This window comes from Macrosteles quadrilineatus, unplaced genomic scaffold (genome assembly GCF_028750875.1).
Source record: "Macrosteles quadrilineatus isolate MER2022 unplaced genomic scaffold, UCM_ALF_1.0 Scaffold_1__1_contigs__length_201487025, whole genome shotgun sequence".
Classification (NCBI taxonomy): Eukaryota; Metazoa; Arthropoda; class Insecta; order Hemiptera; family Cicadellidae; genus Macrosteles; species Macrosteles quadrilineatus.
This window is the reverse complement of record NW_026542594.1, coordinates 146,459,512-146,477,883: the sequence shown is the minus strand read 5'-3', so window position 1 is coordinate 146,477,883 and position 18,372 is coordinate 146,459,512. Positions and strand designations below refer to the sequence as shown.

General features: G+C 34.5%; 1 protein-coding gene across 1 annotated transcript in view; it reads left to right on the top strand.

Annotated features, from left to right (window-relative positions):
- Nucleotides 1–18,372, top strand: part of LOC128986707 (copine-8-like) — a 44,359-nt gene that overhangs the window by 10,243 nt on the left and 15,744 nt on the right. Inside the window, exons 7-11 of the mRNA XM_054407203.1 lie at nt 2,363–2,492; nt 5,163–5,263; nt 6,330–6,456; nt 7,784–7,962; nt 8,628–8,732. Of these exons, the coding sequence (XP_054263178.1) occupies nt 2,363–2,492; nt 5,163–5,263; nt 6,330–6,456; nt 7,784–7,962; nt 8,628–8,732 (642 nt within the window). The remainder of the gene's footprint in view (nt 1–2,362; nt 2,493–5,162; nt 5,264–6,329; nt 6,457–7,783; nt 7,963–8,627; nt 8,733–18,372) is intronic.

The following is an 18,372-nucleotide window of genomic DNA, read 5'->3' as shown; positions in this document are numbered from 1 at the left end:
CTCTATCCTCCAAGATAGATTTTTGTTGGGTGAAACAAGGGTTTGGTTTGTATGCTTACATCTTCAATCGGGTTGCAAAGGACCGACCTGTTTGGCCGATATAATATAGTTCACAATAACCACATTTTAACTTGTACACCCCATTTTATCGCTCTCATTGGAAGGTTTTTTCACAGTTAGAAGGCATTCTAATTTATTTGAGGTTCTAAGAGCGGTTAGTAAATTGTATGGTTTTAATTCCTTATTTAATAGGCTGTGTAATCGATGGCCATATTCGATCGGAATGTACTTAAGGGGCTGTTGGTTCGAGTTTCGATGTTTGTTTATGTTTTAATTTCGATGTTTTTTAATCATCCTATCAACCATCTTACTTTCATACCCATTGGAGGTCGCAATATATTTAAATAGTGCTTAATTCTTTCTCGTAGGTTGTAGGTGACAATGGCGCTGTTAGTAGGCGATGAACCATGCTATTATAAGCAGCTGTTTTATGGCTTTGGGGATGGTATGAGGAAGCGTGTATCATCTGGGAGGTTGTAGTAGACATCTAAAGATGTCTGTAGCGTATGAGATGTTAATTTTTGTATGAAAATATTTTTGAATATTCATAGGCGAAGGACCAGTCCCTGGTGTCATAGGACAAATGAGAAAAACATAAATGAAGGACGTGAGACAAATACCTGCAGAACTTTCCAGAAAGGGTATAATGGTGGTGTGTGTTTTAAAACCTCATCGGACAATTCATCTCGGCACTTGGCTGGAGCTTGAATCCCTTTTCTTCCTTGGTTATTCCTCTTGTTCTTTCTTGAGGTTGGAACGAACGCAACGCAAAGTTTATTTAAGTTTGTAGCCACTAAAAATTATGCGTAAGTCGCGATTTGCGAACCCGCACTGGAAAACTGGTTTCACAGCAAAGTTCAGTTTACAGGAGATACACATGAATTAGTGAATTAGAGCAATTAATAAGTCACTTTTAAAGAGAATAAACACTTGAGATACTTTAAATGTAAGATACAGTACAAGGACAATATAATATGAAACAAATGAGAAATGATATAACACATTTTAGAAATAGAAATAAGAGCGGTGGCTGGTACTATTGCCCAAGTTCAAGACGGCCGTGTTTACACATTGAAAGCAGATCGAAGACAGTCAGGTCAGGAATGTTGCAGGTGAACGTCCAGTGATAAGGAAATGTTAACAATGGGAGAAGGAAACAATGATATCTGGCGATACGAGGGGTATGGCTTATGGGGCTGTAACATGTTTGGCATAAATGTTTAAACTGTAAAGTAAAATAAAATCCTCTCATACATTAAAAAATTAACTAAATTGAATGTCCACTCTTATTTTAATTAAATACAAAACAATGTCAAATTCGTCAAACAAACATCTAAACTCGAACCAACAGCCCCTTTAGTACACTCCGATCGAACATGGCCACCGATTACACAACCTATTAAATAAAGAATTAAAACCGTACAATTTACTACCTGCTCTTAGAACCTCTAATAAATTAAAACCCTTTCTAGCTGTGAAAAAACCTATTGATGAAAGCGAGAATTTTGAAAAAACTGGTTTGTACAAGTTAAAATGTGGTTATTGTGAACGATATTATATCGGCTAAACAGGTTGGTCCTTTGCAACCTGATTGAAGATGTAAGCATACAAACCAAACCCTAGTTTCACCCAACAAAACTCTACATTCGCCCATCATATAATTGAGAAAGACTATAGAATAAGAAAATTAGACGAAAATGTTTCCATTCTCAGCTATTGTAAGAAAGGATTTTTATTGGACACGTTAGAAGAATTTCACATCTACAAATCTTTAAAAGAAGATGCCGACAACCAAATCCACCACAGCTCCAATTTCATTTTTAACAAAATAATTGAAACCCAAGCAACACATCCACTAATAGCATCCTATTGTTAAGAAAGACCACTTAAACGATATAGTTAGTTGTGGCTTGGATATCACCCGTCGTGGCTGGGGAACCTACAAAAATGTCGTCTTTCTGTAAATACCGGTATAAATCGTTAAATGTATATGTATTTGTCTGTCTGTGTTTGTGTCGTATGTTGTGAACTGATAGTAGTTTTAACCAAACGATGTCCATTGGACTGAAGATTTCAAAACTGGTCCACCTGATGATGATACAACTTCGTGCTGAAACCTAGGTCACAACAACCGACTTTAATTTGAACTGGTGACTGAAGGTCATTCTACCATTCTATTCAATGTTTTTTTTTAAGTTATAGTTTCCATTTAAGGATCTTTTGGGTTTGCATTTCACATCCTTGACTCAACCTCAAGATATCTTGGTGGTACAAAACATTGAATACTCTGATGTTTTCTCAGCACAAACCACACTACAGACACTCGGGGGAGTTGGTGTTGACACAATTCAGTGTGAGAACTGTCTACTCCTTCCTGGACTACATAATGAGCGGGACACAAATTAACTGCTCTGTCGCTATAGACTTCACAGGTAACAGCTTTCTTTGACTAATTCTTTTTTGATAAGACTTGATAGAAGTCATATTATTAGCAAACTGAAATTATTGCATTAAAACATTGACTATATTAAAACCAATTTTTACACGCAAAACTTTTTAGGATGGATGGGGACCAAAATTTTTGGAAATTGTTGAGAAATGCATAATCTTTACCTACAGGCAGGATTACGTTTAGTTCAGGGTTTTTTCAGTATGGGTTTCCACTCATCGGCAATCTCGCAGCGACCAGGATGACAACATGATCGTCACCGGTATGGTAGGTGATGATTATTTTGTCATTATGATTGCTGGAAATCATAACGATTACAGGTAATAGGCATGACAACATTGTGATTGATAAAAATTATGATTATTTAAGCTAATTTTATATTGCTTTTCTACTGGCAGCTATATCAGACATGCCTTTAATCTCTACGAATTTTTTTAAAGATTGCTGTGATAGTCATTATAAGTATCTACTGTTTGTGATTAGCTATCGCTGTGTGTATAATAAGACTGATCCACAGACAAACTTTACCAAATCAATGTAATCTATTTTTGGTAACAGTTGTTGTTGCCAATGTATTTTTACCAATTTTGTTGGTTAAAAAAAAAATAGCACAGTAAAGACTAGAAATTGATTGTACAGTGGAACTTCTATAACTAGTTTTTCGTTGGGATTATCCAGTAACACTTGTATCAAGAGTATTTGAATTTGATGTCAAATGTCTTGTCGTTGAGATTCCACTGTATTTTTTATCATTACCATTTGCAAGAATTATTACTCAAGGTTTTTAAAAATTATTAGAGTTTGTCTCGTTTCATTGGAAAAAAAATAATATATCTCTTTCTCGTCCTGAAAATATGCCAGAAAATAAAAATCTTGTCTCTAACTAAAAGTACAATCGCGTCTAGCTGTACTTCTTTTTAATTGAAGAAATCTGAGGATTTTTTAAATACACCTGTTTTTATAACCATTGAACAGTATTAGGTTCAATTTTAATTTATAAGCATGCTTAAGTTTGGTGTTTTCAGAATTTTGATCATGTTCTGTCAGTATTTTTAGATGTGCTAAAATAACCTCATACACTGTTGGTTTCAGTTGTAGCCTAAATCTACAATAGTGTAACTATAGTAAAATAATACAAAAACACTGCTGTATCTATATTACTAAAAGAATTTGTTGGATTTTTATGTGCGGAAAATCGACACCTAAATATTTATTTTCATAGGCATATTGGGTATCGATTTAAAGCTCTTATCCTCTAGCATCCTTTTCACATCCTTTTTGGGTTCGGATGATATCTCATAAAAGCCCTTCGTCCTACAGGCTTTTAAAATTTCAGAGTTTGTGCTGAATTCTGTTGTCAATCATCTGAACTATTTCAAATTTACAATTGTTTACATCAAACAGATAGTCATAATACAATTTTGTTTACATCCATACGAAAATGGTGTTATCTGTAGTTGGTGATGTTTTTGTAAATTCAAGTAAAATATTGTAATGCTACTTGTATAAAATGTAAAGAAGAAAATTACTTACGTTGGATTTTGTGTTGTGATAGGATTTTGTATTTACATAGTATGTTTTATTAATGTGTTGGGGAATTCAAGTAAAATATTGTAAAGTTATTCGTTCAAAATGTAAAATAGGGATTTTGTGTTTTCATAGTATGTTTCATTAGCATTTTTGTAATTTTACTAAGATGCCTTGAAGAAATCGTGCACACAATGAAAATAATAGGGCACACAATGCAAATATTAGGGATATGATGAGAAATAATCGTTTTCACCCTGTGACGGAAGCGCCACAGCTTCATGGCGTTAGGCGCTAGCATGCCGTTCAACCAGTTTTTTTTTTTTGGACCAATCTTTTTCTAAACTCAGCCGGCTTGCCTGTTCTCTCGCCCCTGTCTGCCCGCTGCCGTGAATTGACAAGCTTCGAGTTTTCAAACTTCGTGCAGAATGAATAATCATCAAAGCTAAGTTAACTTATTAGTCTTAAGTAAAATATAAAAATATGTTAGGCTAGAAGTAAATTTCAGGGGGGGGGGGAAGCCACTGGCTTTGCAGGTACGCTGGAAAATGTAGTAAGTAATCAACTATAAAGTTTGATTCCGCCTAACGGAATCAAACAATCCTTTTCATGTTTCGAAGTCACATGTTCCAAGAGATTAAGCTGCCGGTAAAGGGATTGCTTAGTTCATCTACCAGTTACAATTCAACCAATTCTTGCTTCAATCAGGTTTTTCATATATATATTTATATATTAGTTTGGAAGGTGTCAATCAAAATTTGTGTATTTAAGTGTGTTAGTTAAATAACTGTAATCAAAGCTGGCTTGGGCGGTCTTCCTGGTCTGGGTAAAACGTCCAATTCTCTGGGCCCCATCACACATTTCCAATAATCCAAAGAAATACTGACAACCAGAATAGCTAAAAATCATATCGCAACATTACCTAACACCGCAACCCTTATCAACTAAATATAAAATATATTATGGATTTTGAAGTCACAAAGACGCAGGCTGCTAGTGAAAACATAAAAATTATTTTGCTGTTATTTTATACAAAACTTACTATATGCAAATTATAGTCCTTAATATAAGATTATTATGAGGGCCGTTTAAGCTTGCATTCTATCATATGATTATGTTCTGACAGCTTCCAACGGAGACCCTGCGATCCCAAACTCCTTACATTTCATCAGCAACAGGCCTAACTCTTATGAGTTGGCTCTTAGTGCAGTTGTTGAAATAATACAGGTACAGTATTTTATTTGCTTAACTTAAAAATAATATTTTAAACTTATTTCCATCAAACCATTTTATTCCTGTACATCTATTTTGTGGCAAGTCCATTTATAAGTAATATTTTGTTTGAACCTCAAAGTTTTTGAGTGGCCGACTTGCCTTTAATTTTACACAAGTCTAGAGACTTTTTATTTATTCATTTAATCAATATCAAAAGAAAGCAAACGGTGTAACTTTCTTTTGTTCTTGGGTTTTAAAGAGTCAACCATTAATTTGAATTTGATTCCGTTGTAGCTCTAATCACATCATCAAAGTGTGTGTTTTAAGGTGAAGCTGAGTGAACAATGAGTATTGAGTAAATTAGATTACAGCTTTATTGCTGACAGAGATCAGAAGGTAAATAAATAAAGTAAACCAAGAAGTTTTGATAATACAGTAGAACCCCTCATATTCGACCATGCATGATGCATACCGAGCCAAGATCGGAACGACCAAAAGGTCGGATATATGGAGGAGCATAGCGTGTAGTCTCCCTGACATCGGTAATCGTCTCCCGCAACCGTGGCAACACCCATCACCCATGAGCATGTCTTGTGTTCTCCGCGACACTGGTAATCGTCTCCCGCAACCCCGGCAACACCTAACACCCATGAGCATCTCTTGTGGTCTCCGCAACACTGGTAATCGTCTCATGCAACACCGGCAACACCCATGCACATGTCTTGCAGTCTTGACCACACCGGTAATTGTCTCATGGGAACGCGGCAACACCTGTCTGCACATCTTACGGTCCCGGTCAAAGTGGTGATTGTCTTCTGCAATTATGGCAACATCCGAGCGACGGTTAACCAAACCCTTTCGGCGTTATTGCCTCAAACAAGAAACAAGTAGCTGTACAGGGTTGGACACTAGGTTGGATATCCTGAGGAGTTGGCTATGCAGAGGTTGATTAGGTCAGATATGAGGGGTTATACTGTACCAACAAATATTTGATAGTCCTGCTGTATTAAATTAACTAAATTTATTTTTGTGTAATTTAAGGAAACAATAGTAAAATAGATCAATTATATTTTTGCAGGACTACCACTCCACCAAGCAATTTCCAGTCTTAGGTTTTGGTGCAAGACTTCCACCTGATGGTAGAACTTCACATGAGTTCTATGTAAATTTGCATCCTACAGATCCTTACTGCCAAGGAGTTCAAGGTAAATCAAAGCAAAAACATGAAATATCAAGAGTTTTGCAACATTTTTATGGTAGTTGTAGGGATGGACGAGATTGGATTTTGAGTTCGAGACGAGATGAGACGAGATTTTTTATTTCTCATAAAATTTCGAGACGAGATCGAGACGGGATTTCCCTTCTCATACACAACGGGAAATGCACGTTCGGAATTTTTACCTGATTTTGTAACATTGTTAGATGACTGTTTAAATAGAAAAATAATGATAATAGGCAAGAATATTTACAATCTTTTATTAAAAAACATCAGCATAACACTTTTTTATTAATCACGCCTAAATTATTAAAAATGCCTACGATGAGGAAACATAGTGATATCAGTTAGGATAGAACTGAAGACTAGACCTTATCCTAAAATAAAATAAATCATAAAATAAAATATTAATTTTTATAAAATAGTTACTTGTTTTGACTTTTTTTATAGTAATAAAACATTCCTCACACTGCTAACACTTAACAAAACTTCTGAAATGTTATTAAAATAATTAAAGTAATATTTACATTTGAAGAATTAATTAAATAAGAACGCCTTCACAAAGGAAACGCAACTACAACACGCTCCTGTATTGCGGGTATTGCATTGACTTTCTGCAGGCGTTTTTAATTATTATTTTTTTTTTTTAATTCTCGTCTCGATAAAAATCTCGGCCAAAAAAAAAATCTCGTCTCGTGTAACGAGATTTAGAATTTCCCGAAATTTCGAGACTTGACCATCCCTAGGTAGTTGTTATTATTGTTCCTAGTTTATGCTAGTGAAGAAATACTAAAAAATGATCATTTAAAATATATATAAAATTATCTTCCAGTGGGTATTTGGGGCTTATGCAATGTTCAAGAAGTATAATAGTGCTAAACATCAAACATGATTATTTTTCGTATTGAAGATTTATAAGTTAAGGCAAATCATGTCAAAATTAAATTTTAGTTGTAGTTTGGGCATTCACCTTCAAAGTTGAAGACTACTAGTTATTTCCTGAGAATGATCGATTCTAGATGCAGCTAACTGTAGGTTAACAAGATAGTAACAAAACCACGGTTTGAACTGCCCTCATAAAAAAAAAAAAAAAAAAAAAAAACATTATAGGCTATAATGTCTATGGCCCTGAAACATACAAAACAAAAATATACTTCTGTTATGACCTTCTGCCTCAGATTAATGATAGGTATTTCAAAAATGAATCTATTCATGTCACCAATCTCTTATGACAGTCTATTAACTCATGGTATTAAAATCTGAGACTAAGACAGTACAAAGTACGTAATCCAGGGTAATACATTCGAGCTTTTCAGGTGTACTGGAGGCGTACCAGAAGTGTATTCGTCAAGTACAGTTGTATGGACCTACCAACTTCAGCCCTGTCATCAACCATGTGGCTAGGTTTGCTGCCACGTACACAGATGGGTCTCAGTACTTTATCTTGCTCATCGTAACTGATGGAGTCATCACAGATATGGAGCATACCAAGGCTGTAAGTAGCAACAAAGGTTTGGGGAATTAACCTCTCAAGAAACACCAAGAGTGCTGAATAACTACAACCTCTCTACTAATGTATTTAGAGGGAACGAGCAACAGTCTCAAATGACTCCTTTCAAAGACTTTTGCCTGTAGGGACGGACAAACATGTTCCTTTGGTAACACATTTTTACAAACATCATGCACAAATCATCCCTTTTAACTGAATAGAACAAGGGACAACTTGTGTCTGTAGCGTTGAGTGTAATGCCGGCCTTTAGTGAAGTACTCATGGAAGCCTTGCAACACACGTTGTGTATCGCAAACACTAACACTTGTTCTTGAAACACATCTAAATGTATGATTTGACATTGTCATGGTCAATTTTGCTCTTCAAAAATAAAACCCTTTATTTAGTTGAAGATACTGTGCTCACCATTGTAGCATAATTAACAGTATTTTGTTATCTGTTCAGGAGTTGGAATATAATATTTAGTAGTTACTCACTTTAGAACAGAGGATATTTTTTTTCTGATAAAATAGCTTACAATGGTTTTTAAAAGCAGCATAAATTTGTTGGACGTTATATTTACATTTTTAATATAATAACTGTAAAAGCTAGTCAAATCACCCAGAAACAGTAGGTTTAATTCTTGTGTCTAAGTGTGGTCTACCTTGCAGGCTATAGTGGCTGCGTCGTATCTACCGATGAGCATCATCATTGTGGGAGTGGGGGAGGCAGACTTCTCCGCCATGGAGGAGCTAGACGCAGACAGCGTGCCACTAGTAAGTGGGGGCCGCCGCGCCGCTCGAGACATCGTACAGTTCGTAGAGTTCTCTCGTTTTAATCGCCCCGGACACAGCACCAAGGCAGAGCTTGCCAAGGAGGTATTGGCTGAAATACCTGACCAACTTACTGGGTACATGAAGAGCCGCAACATCACTCCCCTCAGTCCTAGAGCTCCTCCTGACTCAGCTCTCTCGTAAAACAGACATGGTTACGCCGTAGTCAGTTTTACAATCAAAGATACGGTAATTTAGTTGAATCAAGCGACTGACAGAGTGTGCTTATACTGAATACTATCCTGTACACAAACTTTTTAACAAAGCCAAACTCAAGGAAAAACTTAAGTATCTTTAGTGTCATAAGAGTGAAAATATAATATAGACTACAGTACACTATGTGAATGGTTGATTCAACTTTTTTTTATTTTAGAAAAAAAAATAGGAAAAAAACTGACTAAAGCTAATTAATACAGATCAGATGGGATCTCTACTTCAGTATCCTAAAGCTTTGACTATCATCCAATAGTCAATACCTAAAGCCAATACTTGAACTTTTAGCACAATCTGATATTTGAAATATTTTGTACTTTTCTATGTATATATGTATTCCTACACTTTTTGATATTTTACAATTTTTACTTGTTAATATTTACCTATTATAAACTTGTTTTCCTATCAATCAAAGTTTACTATCCAGTGTTAAGCTTTAATTATATTTGTTGCCAAATCACGCTAAATACACTGTGAATTCTTCATGCCATGAGCTAAAAAAATTTCTTTGAATTTAAGAACATAGGGTAGGTCTCTTTAAATGGCAATACAGTCCAACCTCGGTATAACAAATCTGAAGGGACCGAACTAAATATTCGTTATATCAAGGATTTCGTTAAAACAAGGTTCGTTATATTGAGGTTAGGTTTGCAGGAATTTCGCTAAGTCGAGGTTCAGAACCAGCATCAGTCAATATAGGTCGGGATTGGACCTCAATGGCCTCATTAAAACACAATTAAAGTAGCATAGGCTACAATACTTTACAGTATACAGTGTTTACATTGTAAAGTAGAACCTCGATTATCTGGGGTACTAAAGGGAAGGGATCTTTAATATTGCGCAATCATGGCATTTCTAGTCATTGACCTTGGTACAGGTTACAAACTGTAAGTTTAAAATCACAGCTTACTCTAACCCACCTAAAACCTAGCCAAATACTGTATTTTATAGCAATAAACCACGTAAAGAACAAAACAAAACAGTAGAGAGTTTTGTAAGCTACTGCTCGCGATAGGCCGGTAGGCTACAGTAATGCTTTAAATCACAACAGAGGAATGTCAATACTGTAATAATCATCAACTATAGCATTGGTGTTGCCTTAGTTTAAACAAATCGTATTGAAAATAATAAAAATATTAGATAAGTGGTTATAAAAGTGTATAATCATAGCCAACTTAAAGAGAATAAAAACACTCGTAAAAGGAATGTTAAGATAACGATGTTGCTATTCTTTCTCTTTGCTTTGTTCTTCTATTCTTTTTCTTTCTTAGGTTTCTCTTCATCCAAAAATTGTACAATTCACCATATTTACTTATCACCCAATCACAGCTTACTACACATTACGTCGTCATCAGTCCTCAGTGAATGAAATCAGTCCTCAGTTCTCAGTATGTCACATAGCGCGCATGCAGCGACGACAGCAGACAGGGATGTGTAAAACGGAGCAGACGAATGTTAGCGCAAGCGTTGACGTCACCTTTCCATTTCATTTGATGAAGAAACTGATTTTTCAAAAACAATAATGGGGGTGGGGGGTTTGTTGTATCGAGGGAGAGACGCAGACGATTCATTAAGTAGAGGTTAAATTCGCTATGTAGAGGTTCTGACAATGATAAATTCGTTATATTGAGGTGTCTTATTTTTATCCGGGATCATGAAAAATTCGTTAAGTCAAGGTCGTTGATATGGTTTGTTCGTTATGTAGAGGTAAAATATACATTGTGTCTTATGGAGAGTTCTAGGGGATTTAAAAAAAATCTTTATATCAAGGAACTTATTATATCGAGGTTCGTTATATCAAGGTTAGACTGTATTTTAAGAAGTTATTAATCGCCAATCGGTAAACCCTAAGTTATTGTTGAGTTCTACTTTTACTACTGGGGATAATTTAGTAAAATATAGAAATAGTGGAACACTATCTCATATCTTTGTCTTTATCCTATCTCTATCTTTAAATTTATTCTACAGACACACATAATAATTAAACTGAAAATGATTTTTTTTAAATTAAGCATAAATGATTCAATCAAAAAACATACCTAATTCAACAAAGTAATTTGTAAATTTTGTAGAAATGCTATTTGAGAAAAAAAAACAAGTTTTATATTGCCTTTGTCAAATAGTCCAACAATTATCTAGTCCAATCTGTAGGGATGGACGAGATTGGATTTTTAGTTCGAGACGAGACGAGACGAGATTTTTTATTTCTCATAAAATTTCGAGACGAGATCGAGACAGGATTTCCCTTCTCATACACAACGGGAAATGCACGTTCGGAATTTTTACCTGATTTTGTAACATTGTTAGATGACTGTTTAAATACAAAAATAATGATAACAGGCAAGAATATTTACAATCTTTTATTAAAAAACATCAGCATAACATTTTTTTATTAATCATGCCTAAATTATTAAAAATGCCTACGATTAGGAAACATAGTGATATCAGTTAGGATAGAGTTCAACTTATCCTAAAATAAAATAAATCATAAAATAAAATATTAATTTTGATAAAATAGTTACTTTTTTGCCTTTTTTTATAGTAATAAAACATTCCTAACACTGCTAACACTTAACAAAACTTCTCAAATGTTATTAAATAATTAAAGTAATATTTACATTTGAAGAACTAATTAAATAAGAACGCCTTCGCAAAGGAAACGCAACTACAACACGCTCCTGTATTGCGGGTATTGCATTGACTTCTGCAGGCGTTTTTAATTTTTTTTTTTTTTTTCTCGTCTCGATAAAAATCTCGGCCAAAAAGAAATCTCGTCTCGTGTAACGAGATTTCAAATTTCCCGAAAATTTCCCGAAATTTCGAGACTTGACCATCCCTACTAATCAGCTTATATGTTTTGTTGTGAAGACATCATTTTTTAAGCTTGCAACTTCGTCTAACACAAAAATAAAAACGCAAAACTGTGAAAACACAAGCATAATAATGGATCTTATTTACAAACATTTTCACTGCCCTATATTATCATGTTCATGCTATCTAAAAGTTTCTATATACAAGGGTCTTTGTTAAATAAGGGCCGTTTTTGCTTATAGTCTTAGCTCGCAGAGGTGTGTATGGTGTCATTCTGTTCACAAATGATGCCAGTAAGTGGCGAGAGCCTCGTTTGTGTGCACACAAACTACGTAGCTATAAACAAAAATAGCCTTTGTAAAAAACAACCCTTGTATGTTACGATTTCATGTTTGTGTTTTCACTGTTTTGGGTGATTTTATTTTGTATTTGACAAAGCTGCAAGATTTGAAAATGTTTGCACGACAAAAAATGACTATATGAAAGAGGTAATATTAACCAGTTTGTCTCTTAACAAAATAGTCAAGGGGCCAGAAATATGAATTTTGACAAGGTTTTGAATAGAATATTCAATATTTAACTCTTTTGAATGTACCTATTTGCACAATACGATTAAGAAACTCAGTAGAAAATCAATCAATTTACACACAAATCTCAATCATTCTATTATTTGATATGTATTGAACTGTTTTTATTCTAGTCAAAATTAGTTGTACAATATTATTTTGAGTGTAATAGACATTTCTTAGATTAGACTAGCATGACTCATTGCAATTTATTGGGTATTATTAGGTTTAGTAACAGAAACAATAAATTCTCAGTACAGTAGTCCCTGTATTGTAAAGAACTAGAGGTTTGCAGATAGTCCTAGTGTGTCTGAAAAAATCTGGTGAATTCGGTTTGGTTCAAAACTTCAAATATTAGTATGAGACCAGACTCCAGAGCCCAAATTGGATATAGAACTGTATCCGTTAAATATCCTAATTTTTCAGACAGACCATATATTTTAACTTTTTGGGCTAAAAATAAAATGTTTATTATCATCATTAGTTTTGTAGGACGTAATTCCAACTAACGGACGTAACTAACTAGGACGTGTTCCCAATTAATAATCTGATCAGGTTCTGAAGGTTGTGATCAGCAATCAGCGGGTAATCATCTATAACAAATAAAAAACAAATTGTAGCTCTAACATGTCTCGTTAATTTCCGACAGCGTCGTCGTCTTGAAAAATAATAGATTCAACAATTAAATACTGTAATAGCAATCAATAGACTGCTTAATGTGGACAGAATTTTGATGATATGGAAACAATTCAGTCATTTAAACATTTTCGCCACATTAGACACATGAAAAGAGTGCAGTTAAGCTAAAAAACAAAGCCATACACTAACATTGTTATAATCTAAGCTAAGGCTTACCTTACGATCCAATTGATTTATTGTGGAGACCTAGGTTTCTACGCCGGAGCGTTATCGTCAGTCCTAGCCTAAGCTAAACTTTTTGTTTTTCATTTATAGGGATAAAAAACAAAAAGTTTAGTACATTCATCCCGAGGGATGAAAAACAAAAAGTTTGGCTTAGCCTAGGACTGACGATAACGCTCCGGCGTAGAAACCTAGGTCTCCACAATAAGTCAATTGGATTGAAAGGTAAGCCTTAGATTATAACAATGCTTAATAACGATTCAGAGACTATTTCTCCAAATGCCATACACTAAATTTTAAACTTGTACTTATAACTTTTTTCTCCAGATATACCTTGTCCTAGCCTATAATATTCGTAGCTCGAAGATGAAGATGTATGCTGCTATATCGAGTTCTCGTTTATTCGTTTTTTGGATGTTTGCTTGCTTTTACTTTACGATTGAATGAGCTGAACTGAGTGAGCTTTTAAATTTCCTGTCTGATGACCAACAAACAATTTTAAAATGATTAACCATATTAAAAAATATTAACTTTTTTGTTCCTTTCTTTATGTCCTAAGACTTTGAAGTTTTTTACTTCAGGCTAGACCCAGGGGTTGGGCTATTACCACTTTGATAAAATCCATTGGTTATATTGCGGAATTTGTAACCTGGGACTTTAGGATCCAAAGTCCTGCGCTTTACCACTAGACCAGCTCACTGCCCCATTGAAAAATATTACTGCAATTACAAATCATGCAGATCCGTTTTTAAATAAATAATATGCTATTTCCTTACTAACTATTGTTAGTAAAGGTAAAAAGTTGTAGCAACATTTTGTCTAGTAATATAATTAAGAGATGATTTAAGTTGAACATATAAAATTTAGTAGTTTTAGACTCTTCAGAAATGTTGGATGGAGGGAGTGAGCTGGTCTAGTGGTTAGAGCGTGGGACTTAGGTCCTGGGATCAAATCCTGCCAAATCCCCAAATGGATTTTATTTAAGTGATAATGCCGCAAGGCGCAAACCCTAGGTCTAGCCTGAAGTAATGAGAAAAACAATCCCAGGCTCGTACATAACGTCCTAGGACAAAAAACGTCCAAAAAGAGACTTAACAATCCGATTAGAACTGAAATTTCACTATCCGCACACCTCTATAAAGAACTACTCTCAAAATACTGTAAAATTTTAAAAACAATGACACCTCTGTTTAGATATGTAAAACTACTTGATGTAGTTATAGATCTGTGTTAGTTATGTGTGAGTTCGTCCAAGGATTAAAATACTCTAGGTTTTCATTAGTGTAATGCTCAAGTTTTGTGATGGTACAAATTTTAAGTTTTGGAATTACTACGCTTCATACTTAAATTTATTTAGAAGTATTTGGTTCCCTGATTACTCTTTCCTAGCAAGGATACAACCCAAATCTTTCCGTAATAAAATTACCAATGTCTTCATTATCAAGGGTTTTGTAATACTGTACATAAAATAAAAGTAGGTAGATAAAAAATAGTTTACAAAAATTGATAACTTGTTGTTCAAGTGCAAATGATAGGTCATAATGGTACAAGGTATTTTAAGACTTGTTTAAACTTAGGCAAGTATAATAAGGAGCTATCCTGCTGAGTAGGCTTAAGCACAGGTCACATTAGGCTGGCATCAGCGGGGAATTGAAAGAAGCTGCTACTGTCAGCTTAATGTGAACACAAAATTCACAGCTGACACCGCCAGCCGGCGAGCATTTGTCAGCGGCTGGCGAAGATAAACATTTTCAACTTTTGGTAGCGAGGCAGCGGCGACTAGAGGTCACGTGATCACTCGCACTCGCTGGCGTCAGCCACCAGCGTGGTCTGACCACCAAATACTCTATAAGCGTGCCAGCGGCGGCCAAAGATAATTTCAACTAAGTTTCAAACAAAAGCGCATGTCTCTTTCTTTTTAAGAGAGGTTTAACAAATTCTAGCAATTCTTGGAATGTATGAGGTTACATTCGTAAAACAGTTTTGTATGTTTCTGAGTAAATTTTTGCAACCGAATTGAAAAAGGTCCTAACCGTTCTTTTTTTGTATTCATAGCCTGGCTCACGAACGCCTCTTCTTGCAGTTAAGCATTTTAAAATAAAGTTCTTTCTCTTTTACATACGTCCTTAATAATCGATTAAGTACTGGTTTATGAGGACCCAAGGACGACTTGGTGGCAAGAACTGAGCTTTAAACTAAGTGATTAAAATTTATAATTTGTAGCGTAAAAATGACTGAGCTTAAGTGGTCGTGGAAGCAGGTTATATATTACTTGCATTTATTCCAAAACTATGTCTACTTGTAGGTTGTTTCTTCAAAGTAGTGGGAACGTCAATTTTAAGAACGCCCAGTTCATTGGGAACGTCAGAGAAGCAGCTTACAGTGAGTTGTTGCAAAACCACACAGCTGCTGTTCTTTCTCACACATCCTCAATAATCGCTTAAGTATTCGTTACGAGGTCCCTCGGACGCTTATCACCAGCGGCTGACAAGCAGCCTAATGTGACCCGTGCTTTACTGTGTCAAAGATTTGTACTCTTAACTGCTCCGTCTGAATGTTTTCCAATCTCAACTAAAACTATTGTGGACCAGTAATTTTTTTTTAATTTCACATAAACAGCCGATTGCAGTTTCATTTTAGGCAGTATATTTTCTAATATTGGTAGATTGATAAACATGTATATTTATATTCTGTACACATTAGTAGAAACATACACTTACAAACACAAGAAGACTTCTCATACCATTGTAAAACCAGAAGCTAGTTTTTCATGTCTAGTTAATGTTGGTGACACTGGGTGCTAGTGTTGACAAAATTTTGTTTCTAGTATTTTAGGGTCATTTCTTTTCTGTTTGGCTATATAACCAGGGGACGAGCTATTGCTTATGATTGGATCATTTTATTTGGTTAAACAAGGTTTTAAATAATTACTGAAATACAAGTTACAAATTGTAAACATAAACACGATCCTAGTGGCACTGAAGAAGGTAACTAATAATAAAGCTGTTCCGTAAAGATGACAAATTTACTAAGGGAGTGTTTTAATCTATGGTAGGGATTATAATTTTTTAACATATACTAAATGTATTGTATGATACCTCAGGCAATACTTCCAAGTGGACAGTTTAAATTTAGAAACACTATAGGAAATTGTACATACTTTGTAAAATGTAGGGCTACCAATTGTGATTTCCCCACTGAATCGTATGTTAATTTGGTAAAAAAACTATATACATCGTAAAAGAAATATTACAAATTGAAATTGCCAATTCTGTTTACAGAGTTGCACTATCAGAGATTCAAATGCACACCCTAGCATGTTGCCTAATTTTTTATTTCCACCCCTAGAGAAGCAATCACATGGCACAGTAAACTTAGGAGTCAATTCACTCCTGATTGATCTTTCATGATTTCGTTTTTTTATCATCTGTTGTACATAGCTTTAACTTGTAACCCTCCATAACGCCATTAAGTTTCATTTTTTGTAAATATTTTAGCTATATACTCTTATTTTTTGTATTCATCGATTTAGACTTTGTGGTTAGTTTATTGAATCTGTTCAGTCGTTATGACAAGGTTGTCATCAACGGTGCTATTACTTACATTTTATATTCTAGTCTCTGTGAACCTCACAGAAATAACCTGATTGCTATTCACTAGTTCTTGCTATATTGTTTGTAAAGACTAAAGAGAAATATTTTTAGGAAACAATATTACAGTTTAGTTTGACCAACTATGGATGGTGCATCCTGCGTGCCATAACTATTTACGGATTCTATAATCTTTATTTCGGGTTGTTATCTATATTGCAAAATATTATATTATATCTATAAAATCTCAATAAGGGTAATTTCATTGTAATAACTAGAAATTTTAATATAAAATCAGTTACCCTAGGTATAATTTATTACGTTGTACCAAAAAGTATAACATAACAAACTATACACACAAAATTAAAGCACAATTAGTTAAGTTGTTTTAGAACATTGGTGTTACATAGTTTTAAAAAATAACTGTCCGCCATCGCTAGGTCATGCTGCAAACAAATAAAATCAAGCCTTTAAATAACCTGCATGTTTCTATACAAGACAAGGAGCTATTATTGCAATAGGCAGAAATGTATTTATTTACATAACAATAATTTCAATAAAAATCAACAACCACAATAACGTTGGAAAAGAATGTCCCTTAAAATGGACAAATACCTCATAGGAGTGTGGGAGACCAGACACACTAGCTAGCTCTAATAACCAATAACAATGTGCAGTAGATCTATGTCATGCGCTCTGGGCAGTCTAGCCAGTAGTGTGGTCGTAAAGTGTAGAAACCTACACGCTCGTCTAAAAACTGACTTAACATATAGGACTATGTATTGGAAAAATCACAGTTCCCATGCATTCCCGCTCCACTACACCACTGAGCCTAGCAGTAGGTCTACCGCACTTGCATTGAATGTGTCCTACTGTTTTTGGTATGTATTGCATTGCAGAACTCAATGACGACAGGCCTACTTAACTTGAACCTGTTTTGTTTATTCTTAATAGCCTATTTAGCATACTAGTGACTAGCCACCACTGTGCAGGATGCTTAAGCTCAATCTTGAATTGATCTTGATGGCCACTGTTTTGTTCAATAAATACAATAAATGTTCAATTTTAAACTGTGAGCTTACCTATTGTGATCTGTTTGTGGAAAAATACCTAACTAGTTCAATTTACAATGAATAACTTAGCAATGGGTAAAAATATGTTTTGATACATATATGACCATTATCTTTTTTGGTGTGTTATAGCCTACATAGTTATTTTTTCTGCTTGATGATTTAAGTTAGTGGTACACAATGACCATAAAAACAAATACAAATTGTAACTTTTGTCAAAATATGAGTTATAATTAAAAAATTATGTGTATTTTTATTTTCTTTGTATGTGCGCATGTATTTCAAACAAATTGTTCTAGGTGATATTTTGGTTACCACTTCATATTTCAAGCTCAGGCTGTGTTTAAGTATATTTAATATAATCATAAAATGTATTACCAGTCTACACAATACCTTTTTTGAATCTATACTGTAGCTGTATAAATACTAAACAAGTATTTTATTGTATATTAACAATAAAAATTATAATTTA